The 18,603-nt window shown below is 43.6% G+C and overlaps 1 protein-coding gene across 3 annotated transcripts in view; it reads right to left on the bottom strand.

Annotated features, from left to right (window-relative positions):
* The window catches only part of LRRK1 (leucine rich repeat kinase 1), a 654,776-nt gene that overhangs the window by 498,056 nt on the left and 138,117 nt on the right, over window positions 1-18,603 (bottom strand). For all 3 annotated transcript variants that reach the window (XM_069222803.1, XM_069222801.1, XM_069222802.1), the window contains exon 2: window positions 10,626-10,813. In XM_069222803.1, the coding sequence (XP_069078904.1) occupies window positions 10,626-10,692 (67 nt within the window). In that variant the 5' untranslated portion in view covers window positions 10,693-10,813. The remainder of the gene's footprint in view (window positions 1-10,625; window positions 10,814-18,603) is intronic.

Raw genomic sequence — 18,603 nt, 5'->3', positions numbered from 1 at the left:
CTATCAATTGTTCCAGAGAACTCTGTGTTGACCTGTTGGACACAGTGTCTGGGGACCAGACACTGATTATGCACTTACTGCGAGTAAGTGGTTTTAAGGGAACACTCCCTAACAGACGGTTCCAGTAAAGATCAAATTGAATTAAGCAACGAAGAACAGAGGTAAATTTTTGTTACTAAAAAAAAAAAAACGCTTGACTGCAGTCAATTTTTTTACTCTAATGTATTTTTCATAAACATCTCTTATTCCCCCTTTTGTGTGCGTTAGATCAAGCAACAGGATCACGGGTACAACACTGGCATAAACACTAACACACTTTGAAATGAGAAGTGTGTTGAACCACCTTCACAACAGGCATTTGGTTTTGAGTCGCACTAATTGTGGTTGCACCCACAACTGCACATAGATGATGGTAAAGAAGGTATATGCATCTATTAGAAGGGATAATGTTCTGTTATATATTACGTTTTTGCGTCAACACTATTTGTCTCAAATTAACTATTGACATAAGCTGAATCAGGCATCTGTCACTGATGTATTACAAGTGTTTTTTGTTAATTTTCACTATATAATGACGGAAGGAGGCCTGCAATGATCACAAGGGGTGAAGAATCACTGCAGACACAGAACACATCCCCTCTTCCTTGTTACTGACTCAAAGAGATACCGAGGTGTCACATGTGGCATGGGCTGTTGCGTCACACAAACTAAACAATATTATAACTGACTGTATTCAGATTTACTACTTTTCACTGTCATCTTTATCAACAACACCTTCCGTAAAAATGCATCGTATTTTCGTCCTCACTCCAGAACACAGATTCAGTCCCATAGGTGGTTTCTAACACAGATGACAGTACCAAGACAGTCATAATATTAGCAATGTGGAGGTGAACAATACAAACAAACCTTGTCAGCCAACGTGGCAACTGTACATTTTTGTGGTCAAAAGTCTGCACAAGTTTATAGGTTCAAGGTTTACTGAACACATTATATATATATGTGTGTGACAATCTGACAATGACTCCCGTGGTTCTGTTAGACCTTCTGAAGGATTATTAGCAAAGTAAAATTAAAAGATCACAATTAATCCCAGACTGCTATCAATGGAAATATTATCTGTGGGGCCCCACCCGTTTGTGCAGTACAGGTAGGACAATAGGCATCTGTTCACTCACTCATTTACGGTTAAAGAGAAGTTCGACACCAAGCTGCAATGACCTACGCACCTTGTCATAACTCAGATCCGCACTAGATGTCCACAGCCGTCTCAGCCAGCACCGCTCTCGGGGTGTCGGGCGGGACAGTGGCCGGGTGCTTCTCTTCCAGCGTGACTGCCCTCGGGGACTCCCGATGCCCCGGCGTACGCCTCTGAATCGCTGCTACGCGGAAGCGGCGCGAGGGCTTCTCACAGCAGCGACCAGATTTGACACCGTTCCTCCAGGCCGAGGGATGCCTCTTTGTCTGCATGGACACGGGGGGGTTAGCCTTGAAGGCAGTTTTCATCTCTCTCTAGCCCATTACAGTGAAATCCAAGCCTCGTTTGCAGCGGGATGGAGGGAGGGGGACAGGGCCTCGGGAGGAATATCCAGCTACTGGCTGAGCTCACATTTTTAATTCCATAACAGCCCCAGATGGCTAGAAATCGGTGTCATCAGAGTCTTCGTTAACCATTCTCAGGATGCACGTGCAGTTTGGGAAATAAACCTCCGTACCGAAATGCTGCACATATAACCCCCGAAAGGTGGATTTATGTGTAGGGATGGCGTTTACCACATCTGATGGACAGACGACTGCGCGGATTCCGGTTACCAATGGTCGATACAAAGACTTCTCACTCGGTAGCTGAAAGACAGGGTTCTGCAGCTAGAAATCGATTAAGAGCAGACTGAAACAGGTACTTGGGGTTAAACATGGCCGCAGGCTGTACTTAAAATAGTACATATGACGGGGCACGGGGCCTGGTCCTCTAAAGGCGCCTGTCGACTGTATCCACAGCGCGCATTTCACGGGCCTATAGATCCGGACAGAGACAAAACTACTGTACAACTCTCTGATGTCTGCCCAGCCTCACAGCCCTCTATAAACATGATAGATAGATAGATAGATAGATAGATAGATAGATAGATAGATAGATAGATAGATAGATAGATAGATAGATAGATAGATAGATCAGTCGAAAAATTATCTTGCAAGTAGGCAAACCTGAAACCAGGGTTGGGAACGGGGTGGCACGGAAATACCGTGACATCAGTATTTATCTTGACTACCGTCTCCCCAAGCATCTCAGTTCTTCCCTTCATGCCCCACTTTTGTCCTCAGAAACCACCATCTCTCACGGTGGCAAGAATAATTCGAGCACTTCTGTATTTGAAACCAGCCTCAACACCTGCCTGGACTTGAGACAAACCCCCGACAATCAAAGTCTACACAAGAAAAAATATCGCAATGTGTAAAAAGGACACTTTTCAGTTCGTAAATGGTAATGGCCACTTCTTCGAAATAACCGCCACCTCCCCACTGGAAAGAAGACACCATAACCTTTAATCCACTCCAGAGTCCTTGACAGGTTCAAGCTGATCGCGCGAGAACCTCACTCTTATCAAACATGGCGAGGCAGCAGCTGAAACAGGCCAGCCTTCAAACCGCTGACACAGATACCTGGGACCTTGTAACGGGCGTCTATGCTCAAAGGCTATGGACCTTAGGAGATATGGAAGTTTTCAGAATTTAACGACCGACTCTCTTTTGGCAGTACCGTGATTTAGGTTAGGGTAATAACCCGACCCCTCACGCACACTAGAAGCAAAACTTCTTCAGTGAGGCCACTCTTCGCTTGCATCAGCCTGTTGCTAGTGGGCCCACCATGAGCTCCTTACTTTACAATCGCGTTTGTGTGAGTATCCTAACTGTAAATGTGAGGGGGCACTGCTTTCTGAAAATGTGCCAAAAGATGACCTGGTGTGATCTTGAAAATTAAAATGGTATAAAGATGGATAGGAACTGGTATATTAGTTATCCATCTTACACACGATTAAAACCTCAGAAAGGGTTTGAAAGGGGCTTGACTTGCGTAGTAAAGAAATATAAAAGAACCCCTTGCTCCCCCATTTTTACGTTAGACCTTATAATAAGGCCCAAAGTAGTAAGAGGCGGAATAAGTGAAGGATGGGCTGTCCATATTATTTCTCTGGACAACAGACATCCTTCATCCTACATTTTTCATTCAGACAAGAAGATCATCTAAAGGTAACCCCAGCCACCGGTGCATCGAAGCTTTTTTCTGGTGTCTTCTAGAAGAATCTGAGCTGGTTGCTAGGTGCAAAGGTAAGTGAAGATTTCTCAGTAGAGAACGAAATCACGAAAATGAAGCAAGCAACAAAGGTTTGACCAAACAGAACTAGGAAAAAAAGAATCAAAAACTTCCAGAGCATTCACACTCAATTTTGTCATTTATGGGGATATTTCTGGGTGGCACAACCTTCTTGATGATTTGGGATGAATAATTATCAAGTAATAAGAATTGAAAAAACAAAGTATTACATTTGACCCATTTGTGTCTTCACTCTGCATGTCTCAATTTGTTTTTAATCTCTTTTGATTTACGAGAGAAAACTCTCTGCTCCTTCATAGTGTATTGACAATACCAATAATCTTACAATGCATTTTGAAAGGGTCTTTGTGAATGGTTTTGCAAATGCCTTTAAATGCAGTGGTTGACAGTGGAGGATGGAGTACATCAGCCACTTGAGATACCAGTGCCCTTACTATCCTCTTCTATCTGAAAGTGTTACTTTGTTTGGGTCCATCCTTTACCAGCATTTCTTTAGAGGTCTCTTGTCTGAGGAACAAGCTAGCCAGTGACTCTTTATGGATTTTGTGATTTTAGTGATTGTGCTTACCTACTACTGAGTGACCACACATTACGTTAAAGCCTAGAAAGAACATGGCACAGGTCAGCATCCCCCTATAACTCTAGCTCTCAAACTCCCACTGTTTATCTCCTTCAAGCAATATTATTGGAAAATAAAAAAAAATACTAGCAGAAAAAAATCAATGAAGCCACAAATGGACGATGAGTAGAGTTACAAAAAGCACAAGGGTTTATCAATCTCCACTTTACCTTATGGTCAATCCTCAGATCAAATACTTTTGCAACTCCTTGGACAACTTGTTTGCCAAACAATTACTAACAATGAGTGCAGCTATTGCCCTTGAGAGTCAAATACCGGCAGCCACAAACACAGGACATGGCTACAGCCTCTCCTAGATCGAAACCCTACCCCTCTTTCAGAGCCACTGAAGACTGAGGGCAAGTATGCCCAGCTATCATTGTCACCTCACATGCAATATCCCTGAAAGCCTTCATCAGTGTTTAATATGTGATGGTAGTTGAAGGCAGTGAGCACCAACACCCTTTTTTGGGGGCAGGTACATCTTTTTTCCATCAACCTTTGAAGCAGAGTGAGTGAGAGAAAGGTAGAAGTGAGAGAATGAAGAAAGGGAAAGATAGGGAAACAGCGGCAAAAGTAGAAATCAGAGATACAAAATATCCTGTAAAAGTGAGATAAACATATACGTAGTGTATGGTAGTGGAAGACGATGAGGTAAAATCAAGATGAGGTAACCCTGGAATTCGGTAAACCCATCATTTGGCAGCACTAGTGATGAGATACTAATATAAACTCTGCACCTACCAGCACCCCCACATAATCAATGTCTCTTTCCACAGTCCAGTAAAGAACTCTACATCATGCAGTCTTTGAACAACTCCTTTACCAAAAAAAGCCAATCTTGACCCAAGCAACTACAAACCTTTTGCAGGTTTCCGCTAACTCTAAAAAAGAATCCTGGAGAAATCGGACTGCGAAACTCCAAACTCACATTGAATCTCAGTGTCTTAAATACTACCCAATCTACCATCTGCCCTAAACATGTGAAAGAAATGGCCTTATTCAGAGTCAGGGATGACCTACTCGATGTAGCTGATCAAGGCTCACCATGCATGCCAATTCTCAAAATCTTTCTGGTGCATTCAACACTGTTGACCACAACATCCTCAATTACAGTTTATTATCAGTTGAGCATATCCACTTTCTAAAGCGTCGCAAATCCATCTTTATTGACTGCTCACAAATAACCAGCCTGTAGGATTTTATGTTTATTTAATTGGTCCAACACTATATCCCTGTTTGGTAATACCCTTAGTTCAGGGGGTGGGGTAGATTATTGTTTGAGGTTTGGACTTACTTTCCTCAGGGTGAGCAATCTTGTAAAAAAAGTTGAGGAAACCTACCCCTTTCTCACAAATAATACAGAATTCTTTGTTGTGTATATTCAATTTTCATTTATTTGAGATGTATGTTCCAGATGATACATTTGGTTCATTTGTAGCACAGTAGTATCTGTAGCCTACAAGATTTGGCTACAACCAGCCTGTGCAACCTGTCCTTTTCCACCAGCCAGGTCACCTGCAGACTATCACAGGCATCCCTCTATTCTTTTCTCTTTAAAAAGAATGTGAAGTTCCTTGTGGACTTCCTAAGAGCCACAACTGTGTCTTTCACGTCTACAGGGTTGACACATCGTTTTACCTGATAGCCACAGGAGAAAAACATCACTAATGTTATGGCCTTATAGATACAGATGCTTGGATGTATCAGCAAGGTTCCAAGTCAGAAATTCTGGTGCTTCATCTGCCCCACCCACCAAAATATGTAAACACACTGCTCATGCAGATTGTGTACTAGGAACTCTGTTTTTATCAAAATCAGTGAGGAACTTAGTCATAAATTGTGACGTGGGTCTCAGTTTCAACTCCTGATAGGAGCACTGGCCAAAGACACTTTCCTTCGAAAAATCCTGCCCTTCATCCCTAAAGTATACATTCCAAAACCATGATGATCGGGGCACTATTACATTCACACCTTCACACCTTAACTACAGCAAGTTTTTGCATATTGGTTTGCCTTGCTACCAAGAGTTATCAAAATGTTTCAAATGTGGCCTTCAGCCTCTTTTCTGGCCTACAGAAGCAGCAGCAATTGCAAAGAAGTGAAAAAAAGCTTTAGTAGCTACTGACAAAAGCAAGAATCATTGCCAGAAGCCTGTGCCTAATCTTCAAATGCCCAGGAAGCTCAGTTCTGTTGTACCTGCGGAACATAATTAAATGCCATAACCTTGCCCACTGTGTATGTTTGCGGGGAGTCTGGGCGTATATACACATGCGGAGTCCAGATAGAATTCTGAATAGTAACGTTTATTAGTGACATCTGGATGAGGAAATAAACAGTTGTAAGGATGTTAGTGATGGATTCGCTGCTAATGGTCTTCATTGTGGTTTTACAGGGTCTTCTGGCCAGATGGTGCCACTTGGAAATCGCAAAGAAATTAGAAATAGCCGTATGAGAACAGTAGGAATGCTTTTTTCCATTTTATCTGTCACCACACCATGACCTCTCCCTCACCAACCCCAAACATACACACTCCCTTCCCTCCAAGACGCACCCGCTACGCCACAACTCTCCAGAATTGCAGTGGCTCTCCAGTGTCCTCTAGGGGCGTGTTCAACTCTTCACTCCATGCGTTAGGCATTTCGCCCAGGCTGGTGGTTTCTCCCTGTATGTCAGTTTCAGATAGGCTCCCTCCAAATTGTGTATCGCCTCCTCGATTCCCTTCCTACCTGATCTCTCCTTCACGTCCCTTCCATGCAGCTGCGGCATCCTTTTCTCCTCCTTCTCTTTCACAGGATTGATCCTGGTCGTCGGACGCTCTAGTCCGTCATTAGTGTTGTTTGTCTCTGTGTTCTTCCTGCTTTAATCCTTTCTCTCTTTCTACTGCAGGAATTTCTGAGGTATTGGGAGCCGGCGGTGTGGATTCAGGGATTCACACCAGATAAGTAGGTTGGTTCGGGGCCCATTTCCTCACATCCCTCTTCCCTTACTTTCTCACTAGTAAGAATTCCTTCTTGTGGATAGCTAGACAAAAAATCCACATTAGGGTGCTCCATTCCATTCCTATGTAGGGTATGGAAATGGAAGGTCTGTAAGGCTAAGAATCAACGAAGCACACGTTCGTTATTCCTTTGTTGCAGGCCATCCACTACAGGGGGGCATGATCTGTAAAGAGGGTCAATTCTCGACCTTCCAGCTAGTATCACAGGGTTTCAATGGTCCATTTTATTGCGAGTGCTTCTTTTTTCACCACTGCGTAGTTCTTCTCTCTGGGAAACAGTTTCCTACTAATATACACCACCCAAGGTTCCACTCCCTTTTCATCAGCCTGGGACAGGACAGCCCCAAGACCCATCTCTGATGCATCTGTTCGTAAAATGAAGGGCATAGTGTAATCAAGGCTGATTGGAACTGGCTCAGAGACAAGGGTCTGTTTTAGAGTAAGGGAGGCCTTCAGGACGTCAGGACAGGGCTGTTGTAACTTGAGCTCTGTTTTCATAGACTTCTACAATAGATCGGTCAACGGGGCCACCAGCTGAGAGAAGCATGGAACTAATTGTCTATAGTAGCCAAGAAACCCTAAAAAAGCACAGAGATCCCTCCTGTTTCTTGGTAAAGGAATTTTGGAGATGGCCGTTATCTTCTCGGTGTGGTCATATATGGCCTTCCCCCAGGTATTTTACCTTTCTTGCTGCAAAGTAGCTTTTCGCAGGGTTGATCTTCAACCCACTTGCCACGAAGGTATGTATGATGGCATGTAAATGCTCTAGGTCAGTGGCTCCCAACCTATGGTCTGAAGCCTCCTCAGGGGGTCAGCGACTGATTGGAAAATTTAATAATTTTAACAGATTAGGTCCCCAGCTTGCGTAATAACTCCATGGGGTTCCATGCATTCCAATAATGATTCAGTGGGGGGCCCGGGTTCCAGTATTGATATAGTGAGGGTCCACAGAAGTCAAAAGGTTGGGAACCACTGCTCTAGGTGTTGTTCCCACGATGAACTGTATATTATGATGTAGTCTATATAGGTGGCAGAATACTGTTCGTGGGGACTCAAACATTGGAATGTTGCAGGGGGCTCCGTGCAGCTGAAAAGGTAGTATCGTAAAATGACACAGACCCCTTGAGGTAGAGAAGGCCGTTTTCTCCCTGTCCTGTTTCTGAAGGGATACTTGTCAGTACTCTTTAGAGAGATCCAACTTACTGATATATTTGGCCTCTCATAGTTTCTCTACCATCTTGTCTGCTCTAGGGAGCAGATGCATGCCAAACTGTGATATTTTATTTACTTCTCTGAAATTAATGCAGAAACTCACTGATCCATCGGGTTTTGGGACCTGTACGATTGGGGAATTCTATTTGCTGATGGACGGTTCAATGATACCCATTTGTGACATTTGCCTAACTTCTTTTCAATGGTGTCCCACCAAGCTTCCGGAATGCAATATGGCCTTAACCACACTATTTTCTCTGGGGGGGTATTAATGGAATGTTCCAACAGGATGGTTTTACCCAGCAATGGGCAGAACCTTCTGAAGGGAATGGGGCCACACGCTTAATTCCTGCTTTAGTGTATCAGAGAGGTCTAAACTTTGGAGGTGTAAAGGGGTGTAATGTCTGGGCAACTCGACCATAATAGGTATAGGCCCTTCCCATTTTTCATATTTGAATTCAGAATTCATAAGGGATAAAGGATAGATCGAGCATGTAACATTTAATGTGAATTTACACAAATGGAATTAAATTATATTGGAACAAAAGCCACTCTGTGGACTAATAAGACTGAGTTTGGAATCTGGTGAAAAAGAAATAGTTAATGAAGATAGGGGTATCCAAAGGATGAATATTAAAAGATTTACAAAAGATGGTGCTCAGGTCCCCACCTGTTTTAAGTGAGAGGTCAGGCCTAATGATAGAATATTAGGGGAGGGTCTGAACACATCAGAATGGGAGTGCTCTTTAAATCACATTTCTGTTGCAAACAAAAAAATTCAATCGTTCATCAATAATAAAATCATGACCATACTGTACTTCACCATCTATGTGGCATCAGTAAGTCCACAGTTTATGCGCTGTGCATTTAGATTTGAAGAGGCTTAATCAAATGATTGATCATTTTCAGAGGGGGGAGGGCATGGTCTTATGCTTGGTAGCTAAGCATGTATAAGAGGAGATTAAAGCCTGTATTATCTCAAACAATTAAGGGTTAGTTGTAACTCAAATGATAAGGCATGATTTTTTTTTATAGATGGTCACCTGGAGCTTAAAAGTCAACAGTGCAATAGCACTGGAGCAGATCTCTTTGGGAAGGTGAGGAAGTACAGAGTAGTCTAGAGGCACAAAGGTGAAGATGAATGCTTGCTAATTCATCTTTACAGACCAGACTTACCTTAACGCGGGCAGCATCCTGTGCCCTGTGCCTGGCCAAGCACAAACAGGCTTGACTTAGACAAGCTTTTGGAGTGACAGAGGCACACAACTGTGCTCACTTGCAGCATGTCCTCACCACTGGCCTGTTAAGTTATGGCTTGAGTGCTAGACCCTATCTAAAATACAAGTAAATCATAAAGACTCAATTCAATCCAACCAGAGGTCAAAATAATGTAGCAAAAAACACTCACTTTTGTTTGCAGTCTGTGTGTCCCCCACCACTGGCCTGTTAAAATATGACTTGAATAAGAGAGGAGGCAATCGAAAAAGGAATAACGTGATTTGGAAAGATACATTTACTAACCAGCATCCAGCAATGTCTACACTGCATTGGAAACTTCTTCCCAGTGCAAGGCTAGGACAAGGAACATAAATAATAGGGAAAATAATAGGGACAAAGAGTAATACATAAAAGCAATACAAGCCAAGGTCTCCTCAAACACAAGCATGACAGAGTCTTGTGGGATATTAGGACAGGCGCCAAATGCAAAAACAAGGAAATCAGAGAGTCAATTCTATCCATACAGCATGGAGACTGAAAAAATGTAGTGAAAAACACTTATATTATAGAAGTACCTCCTGAACCAGTGCATGCTGATTGTATCAGAGTTTATCTGTATCCTCCCACAAAATTTTGGAGGCTGCTGCTTTGGCAGACTTGTGGCTCAACCCTACAGGCTGAAGCTAATGACTTGAAGGAAGCCACAGAGCACTTTGGTGAACAAGAACAAATATTGCCCACACTGCCTTTTGTGAGATCAAAGGGAATAGTAACATTTTTACTGTACCATGTCCAAAAAATGCTTACATATTTGCCGTGGCCATAAGAGTGGTCATTTGTGAGATCTACCTTATCACACACAAACATCTGCAGCAAGTGGTCTCAACACTGTCAGTTTCTACACCTGCCTATTATCTAAATGAGAAACTGAGGTTAATGATACATTCAGAATTCTTAAGAAATCATTTGACAGCCTTGCCATGGTTCCTGAAAGCATGCAACAATATAGCACTGTGGCCCGCTGCTAGGGCCTTGCACTCGAATTATAGCCCAGGGCGGCAGGCAAATGTTCGAATGTTGAAGCAGAAAGTCTACATCAGCCAGTTCTGTCCCTAAGCCACTCTATTGCCTTCAATGGAAATTATCAGCCTTCCAGTGTTTTAGTAATTCTTAAGTTTATAGAATAATTTAGAATTGTCTCTAAAACAAACATAACTAAAAAAAGAGTTTGTTTTGTTTACCATCATGTTGGTCCATATTGCTCCCTTGAAAATCCCTTGACTGCTCGATACCCACACACCAGTACATTCTGAGAGGGTGTTCGCTGTGGCCCACTCAAGAGCCTTATTTTCACAACATGGAAAAGGATTGGCAAATTCAAAATGAGTCTTCTTCTGTTGGATATGGGCAGTTATAGTTGACGTCTCCACTGGAAAAGAGAAGAAAATGAGAACTATTATTAAAATATGTACAAATGCAGATGTCACTATCACCAGTTTCATCCAAGCATTGGCAAAGCCAATAGGTCTCACTTCTTTAGCTACGATGTACACCAGCATGGCTGCTGTTCTGCATGGCTAAAAGTTAGTGGCGTAGAGTGGCACTAAGTGGAGTAGAGTGATGTAGAGTGTTGTGTCATGGAGTGAAATGTTGTGGAGTGGCGTACAGTAGAGTGGTGTGGAGTAGAGTGGAATAGAGAGAAATATCAGGGAGTAGAGTGGAACAGAGGGGAATAGAGGGGAGTGGAGTGTTGTGTCGTAGAGTAGCGCAGAATGGAAGGGAGGTGGATGGAGGGGAGGGGCATAAAGTTGAGAGGCATAGAGCAGAGGAATGTAGGTCCGAGGCGCATAGAGCAGAGGAGCATAGGGCCAAGGGGCATAGAGCTGAGGGGAACAGAGTGGAGGAGTGTGAGGCACAGAGTGCAGGGGTACAGAGTGGAGTGGTGCAGAGTGGAGTAGAGTGGTGTAGTGTGTTGTACAGTAGAGTGGAGTAGAGTGGCATGGAGTAACATAGATGGAGTTGTGTAGAGTGGACTAGAGTGTCGTGGAATGGCGCAGAGTGTAAGAGTATCAGAGTAGAGTGGAGGCACATAGAATGAAGTAAAGTGTCAGAGTGCAGTGGCATAGAGTGGAGTGGCATAGATGGAGTGACAGAGCAGAGGAGCATAGTGTGGAGTGTCCTAGAGGGGCATAACAGAGTGGAGTAAATAGTGAAAGTTGAATAAAGTGTCGTAGAGTAGAGGGGCATAGAGTGGAGTGGCGTGGAGAGGAGTAGAGTGGAGAAGAGTTGTGCAGAATGCCATAGGGAGGAGTAAAGTGTCACAGTGAAGTGTTGTAACGTGAAGTGCCAGAGCAGAGTAAAGTAAAGAGTGTAGTAGAGTGGCACATAGGGTTGAAGAGTTAAGCGTTGTGGAGTGGTGAAGATAGTTGTGGAGTGGCATAGAGTGGAGTGGCGTAGAGTGGCACAGAGTGTTGTGACGCAGACTGTCATGTAGTAGGGTGTCGTAGAGCAGACTAGAATGGAGAAGAGTGTCAGAGAGGAGTGGCCTAGAGTGGAGCAGAGTGGCGCAGAATGCCACAGAGTGAAGTAGAGTGGTGCAAAATGAAGGGGCATGGCGTAGATGGTCATAGAGCAGCATGGCATAGAGTGAAGTATCATATAGTTGAGTAGATGGTCGTATAATGGACTAGAGTGGTATATAGTAGAGTGGTGTGGAGTAGAGTAGAGTGGCGCAGATTGGCATAGATTAGAGAAGAGTGGCATAGAGTGGAGTGGCATAAAGTGGAGTGGCACAGATTGGAAAATGCATGGTGTGGTAGCACACTGCCATTACAGAAAACACATTTTCAATTGAAATGACCATTACATTTGGACAGACACACAGTTTTACTGATAAAATTATACAGCACACAAATAATAATACTACTGTTACAGACAACACATTTTTAATTTAAATGACCATCATATTTGCAGACATTCAGCAGTACTGATAAAATTATAAAAACGATAATGTATGAAAATGGCATCACCTAGTGTATTGATTGTAAAATATTTGTTTTCACCACACTTCAGAAGTACAACATATGTGCTACATTTGTGCTTTCCTCGTTTTGATATGTTCTGCAATGTTTGCACAGTCCATTTTCAGACATTTAAATTGTGTTGTGTGCTATAAAAAGGCCTTTCCTCTCACACCCCCGGATTGCCACAAAAATCCTCTCACTTAAATGTCACAGACAGAAAAGTAAACACTAAGCTCCCTCAGATGACAGAGCCTGACATTTGACCTCTGTCTTCGAATGCACAGTAAATGTGAAAAGATAAAAACAACATTTAAAGGCCTCTTTACAGAAAGTGAGCACTCGTGGAAGAATCCAAGGAGCGAGTCAGAGGTGGCAAACAAGCTGTGCTCCACATGTGGGACAAACACATGTAAAGCCTAAAACAAATAAAGCTAGCAAATAGAAAACAAGCACATATGGGATAAAGCCAATGGTAAACAATGGGAAGAATGCTGTCCAAGGTCAGCTTTCAGAATCTCTCAGCTGAGTCTTTAGCAACCAGACTGCTGCATTTTCTGGTAGGCACCAAAAGATTGTTTGCTTGCACCTACATGCAATACAATTGAGTTACAAAATGGTGTAACATAGAGTGATGAGAAATTAATGCCTTACGGATGATAAACCATTAAGACACTAGCATGTCATTCATGTGAGCTTGCGCCTATAATAGAGATCTGCAAGATGATAAATACTCTTGCCTAAATAGTGTTGACAAAACAAAACTGCTCCATTGAGTATAAATTTTGTTTGATTAATTCAAGTGGGGTGATATATTATTATTTGATATTTAGGCCACAATATTCAGGCACCAGATAAGTGGCTTCAGCAGCATATCTATCCAGTGCAATCTCAGAATTTGAGAATTTGAACCCAGAGAAAGCAAACATTCGGTGCCATAGCTATAGTTAGGTCGTTGTTTCCAAAGAAAAACAGTTTTTTTAACTTGCCTATATCTTTGGCATCTTCACAAACTTTTCTAAAAAAAAGTGTGCCAGTGATTCATGTTGCGTATGGGAACTTTCAGGGTGATCCATCAAGCGGGTGCTGAGAAAACAGGGGGTGGGGGGACAAAAAACATGAGTTTCCCAGGTTAATTCCCATAAGAGCTTGAACAAGACCACAGCCCGAACCACTGAACAGGAATTACACAAAATTTGGCAGAAAGGTAGATTTCTGTTCACAGATTACGCTTTTGTATATAAATCTGTTTAGTAGTTTTCAAGAAATTAAATGTGACATAAATTTGAATATCTACAGCCATGGGTCCATTTTGATGTTTTCGCAGCAAATTGGCAAACGCGCGCACCAACAGGAATGCTCTGATTGGTTGGCCGCAACCTGATCAGAAAGTTGTGGCTGCCATTTTAGGTAACGGGACACAGTCCCCAGGGTTGATAAAAATAAAATGAAAAGTGGAATTAGGAGTTCAGAGTCAAGGTGGAGGTACCCTGACTCCAGGGCTGTGATACAGAGGTCTTTGAGGGTCAAAATATGACCTTAAAAATATTTGTTTCATGATGCACGATATTCGTGAATAAGTTGGGATGCTCAATGCAGCCCCCAGTGTAACGTCACAACAAATTCACGAATATCGGTGAAAAAAAATATATATATACCATTCACAGACTCATTCATACACTAAATCAGTGGCTCCCGACCTTTTGACTCCTGCGGACCCCCACTTAAACATTGCTGGAAGCTGGGGACCGCCCAAGCAATTTTATGATTTAAATTTCAAACATCAAAACGGTAATTAAAAAAAAATATACAAACAAGTACACACCAAACAAACACTCGAATTGATAAAGATATAATTATTTGATACTTAAAAAATATGCAAAGATAGAAACAAAATGTAATAGGAAGGATGGCACTGCATCTCGGCGACTACCTTTGCAATGTTTGGTTTTATTTAGGAAAGTTGAATCCTATGGTCAGATTCTACATTTCCCAAGTGATTTCTGTTTTTATTTTTTAGGTACATAGGATCTGAAAAGGCTTTTTCACATAAATATGTGGTGGCAAAGCAAGTAAAATCAAAAAGGTCCTCTCATCTCCCCATAGTCTCTCGGTCACATGTAATTCATTTATTTTATAGCACCTCTCATACCAGTGTTTCGTGCTGGAGCTCCTTATAGAGGAATACAAGATGTAGGATTAGCATGTCATCCACACAGGTAGGAATTTTCTAAGAGTGCTTGGTATGGAGAAGCACAAACTCAGGATTCAGAAACCAATTCAGTGGTTAGCGTTGACTGTAATAATAAGAATGTATTTCTACACAAGGAAACTTTTTTCAGCAGCATAAGGAAAATTGAAAGACTGGGAAAAAAACAACTTTCTAATTTGTGTCATGCAGTTCATGGCTCACTGTGCTAAATTACAATTGTAATTTATAAACTACACAGAAAAAAAATAATCTCTGTGACAAAAGAAGTAATCCACTGTGCTTTGCACATATAAAAACTGTTCTTTACATGATACATGTTCTTTGCTGCAGGCATATTAACCATCTGTGCTACATTTGAGTCAAAACTGCCACTAAACAATACTCCCATCTCTCTCCAACAGGTACATTATTCACTAGAGTTATCTTGACACTTTTATTTTTGCCTGAAAGCTGCTGGATGTACAAGGAACTTTGCAGTGCTTTTAAGACTGCTACACAAAGGAAGTAATAAATATAAAAACACACGTGTATGTCAGAGGCCCACAGCTGGAGAAGTGCCTTCTTCCCGGCCCAGGCCTGCAGACCCCCTTGGAAATGTGTCACAGACCCCTAGGGGACTGCGGACCACAGGTTGGGAACCCCTGCACTAAATCATTCACTCATAGAAGCACTCAGACCCTCATCCACCCACTCACAGATCTACTTAGACTCTCACACATCCACTCACAGACCCACTCCGACACTGATGCACCCACTCAAAGATCCACTCAGACCTTCATGCACTCATCACAGACCCACTCAGACCCACTCACTCACACACCCACTCACAGATCAGTGCCTGAGTGGTTCTATGAGTGTCTGAGTGGGTCTGAGTGGGAGCATGAGGGTCTGTGAGTCGCTGCATGAGGGTCTGAGTGGGTCTGTGACTGGGTGTGTGAGGGTCTGAGTGGGTCTGTGAGTGGGAGCTTGAGGGTCTGTGAGGGGTGCGTCAGTGTCTGACTGGGTTAATACTACAGGTATATTTTAGCTTTATCCATGATGTCCACAGGTATGACTAAAACCGGAGTTTGACAGTGATGCTGAGAGTAATGTTTCACTCCGTCTCTGATAGCCGACATGTCTCTGCCCTGACAAAGAGCCTAGCCGTATACCTCAGGGCTAAGGATCTCTATTAAAATCAGTGTGCTAAAGCCGAAAACTAACTAACTAGGTACAGAAGCACTCAAGTCCTACCTGAGTGATGATGCTGATACAATGACCTATTTAAGATTTTTTTTAAATAGTTATTTAGATCTCATTCATACTTCCAATCAACTGTGTTGCCATGACACGTGACAATGCAAGTGAAAAGATCACTGCAAATCACTGTAAGCCAAATGAGAAACTCATGTAGAAGCTGGCGACCTGCATTCCGGTCTACCCAGACTTGTATTACTACTAGTGCTATAGTACATAGAGGAGTAAAACTCCAACCTCAGCCTTGCATTCTGCATCGACTGTACATAACAGAATACAGCAACCTTTAAGAAAAGTTAAAAAGCTTAAAGAGCTATCCCATACCCTATGTTGTAGGGGGTTTCTTGCTCCTGGTCTGGGAAGGGACGGTGTCCTTTGTAAACACACACTGACAACACAAAGATTTAAAAATAAGTATATGTTGTAGGTTAGAGCCAATATTTAGGCTCAGTTGAATGCTAGCCAAAGGTCTCTCCTCATTGGTCACATAGAGTACTTATTATGCAAAGAAAGAGAGAGATTGTTATTGCAATGGTCTAGCCATTCAATGACTACAAATTATCACACTAGCAAAATGTTTGGTTCAAACTTTATAGTTAAGTTTTGATGGACAGCAGACCATGGTCACTTCTGGCCTAATGGTAAATCTCCTGGACGGTCAGTCAGTAGGCTGAAGGTGCAGATCATTGTATCTCATGACAGTGCCTCTGTTTATTGTCCAGTGTTTTGACTTTTAAACATTCCTAGGGATGTAACATTAAAGTATTTTTCCACTCAAAATCTTTGGTTTCAATGTCATAGCTAAGTCTGGGCACCACATGCTAAGGATTCACTTTTGTCCTATTGGTTAAAGTCTCAGACCCATACATTGAAGGTTGAGGGTTCAAGTGTATGTATGTGTGTGGTCATTTCCCTGGGTCACCGGTGCCTAAATCAGTCAGGGGAAAAAGGGCCATGTGGCCTTTAGAAGGCTGAGAATGCTGGGCCCCGGAGGATGGAGGACTCAAATTGGGGAAGGGAGGGGGGGAGGGGCATGCAGACCTGCAGGCAACTCCTGCTGTGCATAGCCAAAGGGCGTGCGCAGCGCTGGGGTTGGTGGGGTTAGTCGCAGGGTCTAACCCCACTGCACTCAATCGAAGGCCATGCACGGTTGGGTCGTTATAGGGGGAGACAAATTATATATACTTTTTATTCATAGCCCCAGGGAGGTGGCGATTGTAGGAAAGTCACTCTTTTTGGCATGGTTACCCCCACTTTTTTTTCACTGGGATCCTGCTAACCAGAACCACAGTGATTGTGCTCTCCCCTCTAAATTTGGTTGCTCTGGTACCCTATACACCCCACAGTTGGCATACTTGTGTACCCCTGTAAGTCCCTAACATATGGTACTTAGGTACCCAGGGCATTGGTACATCAGGGGGCCCGTAGGCTGCAGCATGTATTATGCCACCCATGGGAGCCCATGCAAACTTTGTCTGCAGGCATGCCAGTGCAGCCTGCGTGAAAAGGAGCATGCACCCTTTCACTGCTGATCACTGCACCAGGTCACTGTAAGTCACCCCTATGATAGGTCATGATAGGTGACTGACATCAGTGACCCCCTCTGATAGATGGTCACTCAGCAGAGTGACTAAGGTCCCTGTTAGGGCTATTTAGTGGCTCCCTTGCAGGTGGGTCCCCAGATTCACCACGCAAGACTCCACCAGGACTCCTCTGCATTGACCTCTTCTGCTCCTGGCCACCGGAACCACTGATGGACTTCACAGGAACCAAACAAGCCTGTAATCCCGAGAAGTCCTCGCCTTGCAACATTGTTTCTCCAGCTTCCTCCAGCAATTGCAACATTTCTAGGGCTGTGCATCCTCTGGGGTCGGCAAGACTTCAGCTGCACCAAAGAAGAAAGAAGTAATCTCCCTTGGAATGAAAGATTCACTCTGCTGCATCCGCAGGCACCTAAGGCAATGACATCCAGCTCTTGGAATCTATTCTCCACAGGAACTGAGTGGATCCTCAAACACAGGTGGTGGTTCTCTTTGTCCTCTCTGCCCTCTGACTGACTTGGGAGGTGGTGAGGCCTTGAAGGACAGAACCCCTGTGCACCATGACTCTTACAGCAACGAAGGCTTTTGACTCCTGATCCAAGGGATCTGCAGGCTCCAAGTAGCCCCGGCCTCCAGCACTTAATCCTTGCAAGTACGGTCTCTCTTTTGCTGCTCCAGCGACGTGAGTCTCGTCTCCAGGTGTGGTGATTGGGCCTCACAGCAACTTACTGTGCAGGGTGCCTGTGGGGGCTGCGGCTGCTTCTGCTGGCTCTCCCAACTGCTGAGGGTCAGCCTGGGCTCCCCTCCAAGGGTCGAGTCCCCTGGACGCTGCTTGTGCTCTTCTTTGCAAATCTGTTTCTGCCCAGATTTGTGTTTGCCAAGGCTATTTGGTGTTCCTCCTGGCGTTGGACTATCTGCGACCGGTGTGGGACATCTTCTGGATGTCTCCAAGGACCTCTCTGCAGCTCGGGCTCCACAGCTGATCTTCATCTTCCACTGTCGACCCGGATCTTCACCCACAGAGGGGTGAGCAGTGGCTCCTGCCTCACCTAGACACTCCTGCATGACTGGACTCTGCCCCTTATTTTGCAGGTCCTCTTCTTCCAGAATCCATTGTTGGGTTCCACTGGACTGGTCCTGTTCTTGCAAAGTTCCTTTTCCAAGCCCCCTTGTTAGTCTTTGGGAAGACCATGTAACTTTCTTCTGCCCT

This window comes from Pleurodeles waltl, chromosome 3_1, assembly GCF_031143425.1.
Source record: "Pleurodeles waltl isolate 20211129_DDA chromosome 3_1, aPleWal1.hap1.20221129, whole genome shotgun sequence".
In the NCBI taxonomy this organism is placed as follows: Eukaryota; Metazoa; Chordata; class Amphibia; order Caudata; family Salamandridae; genus Pleurodeles; species Pleurodeles waltl.
Note: the sequence above shows the minus strand (reverse complement) of the source record. Positions and strands in the feature narration are given on the sequence as shown.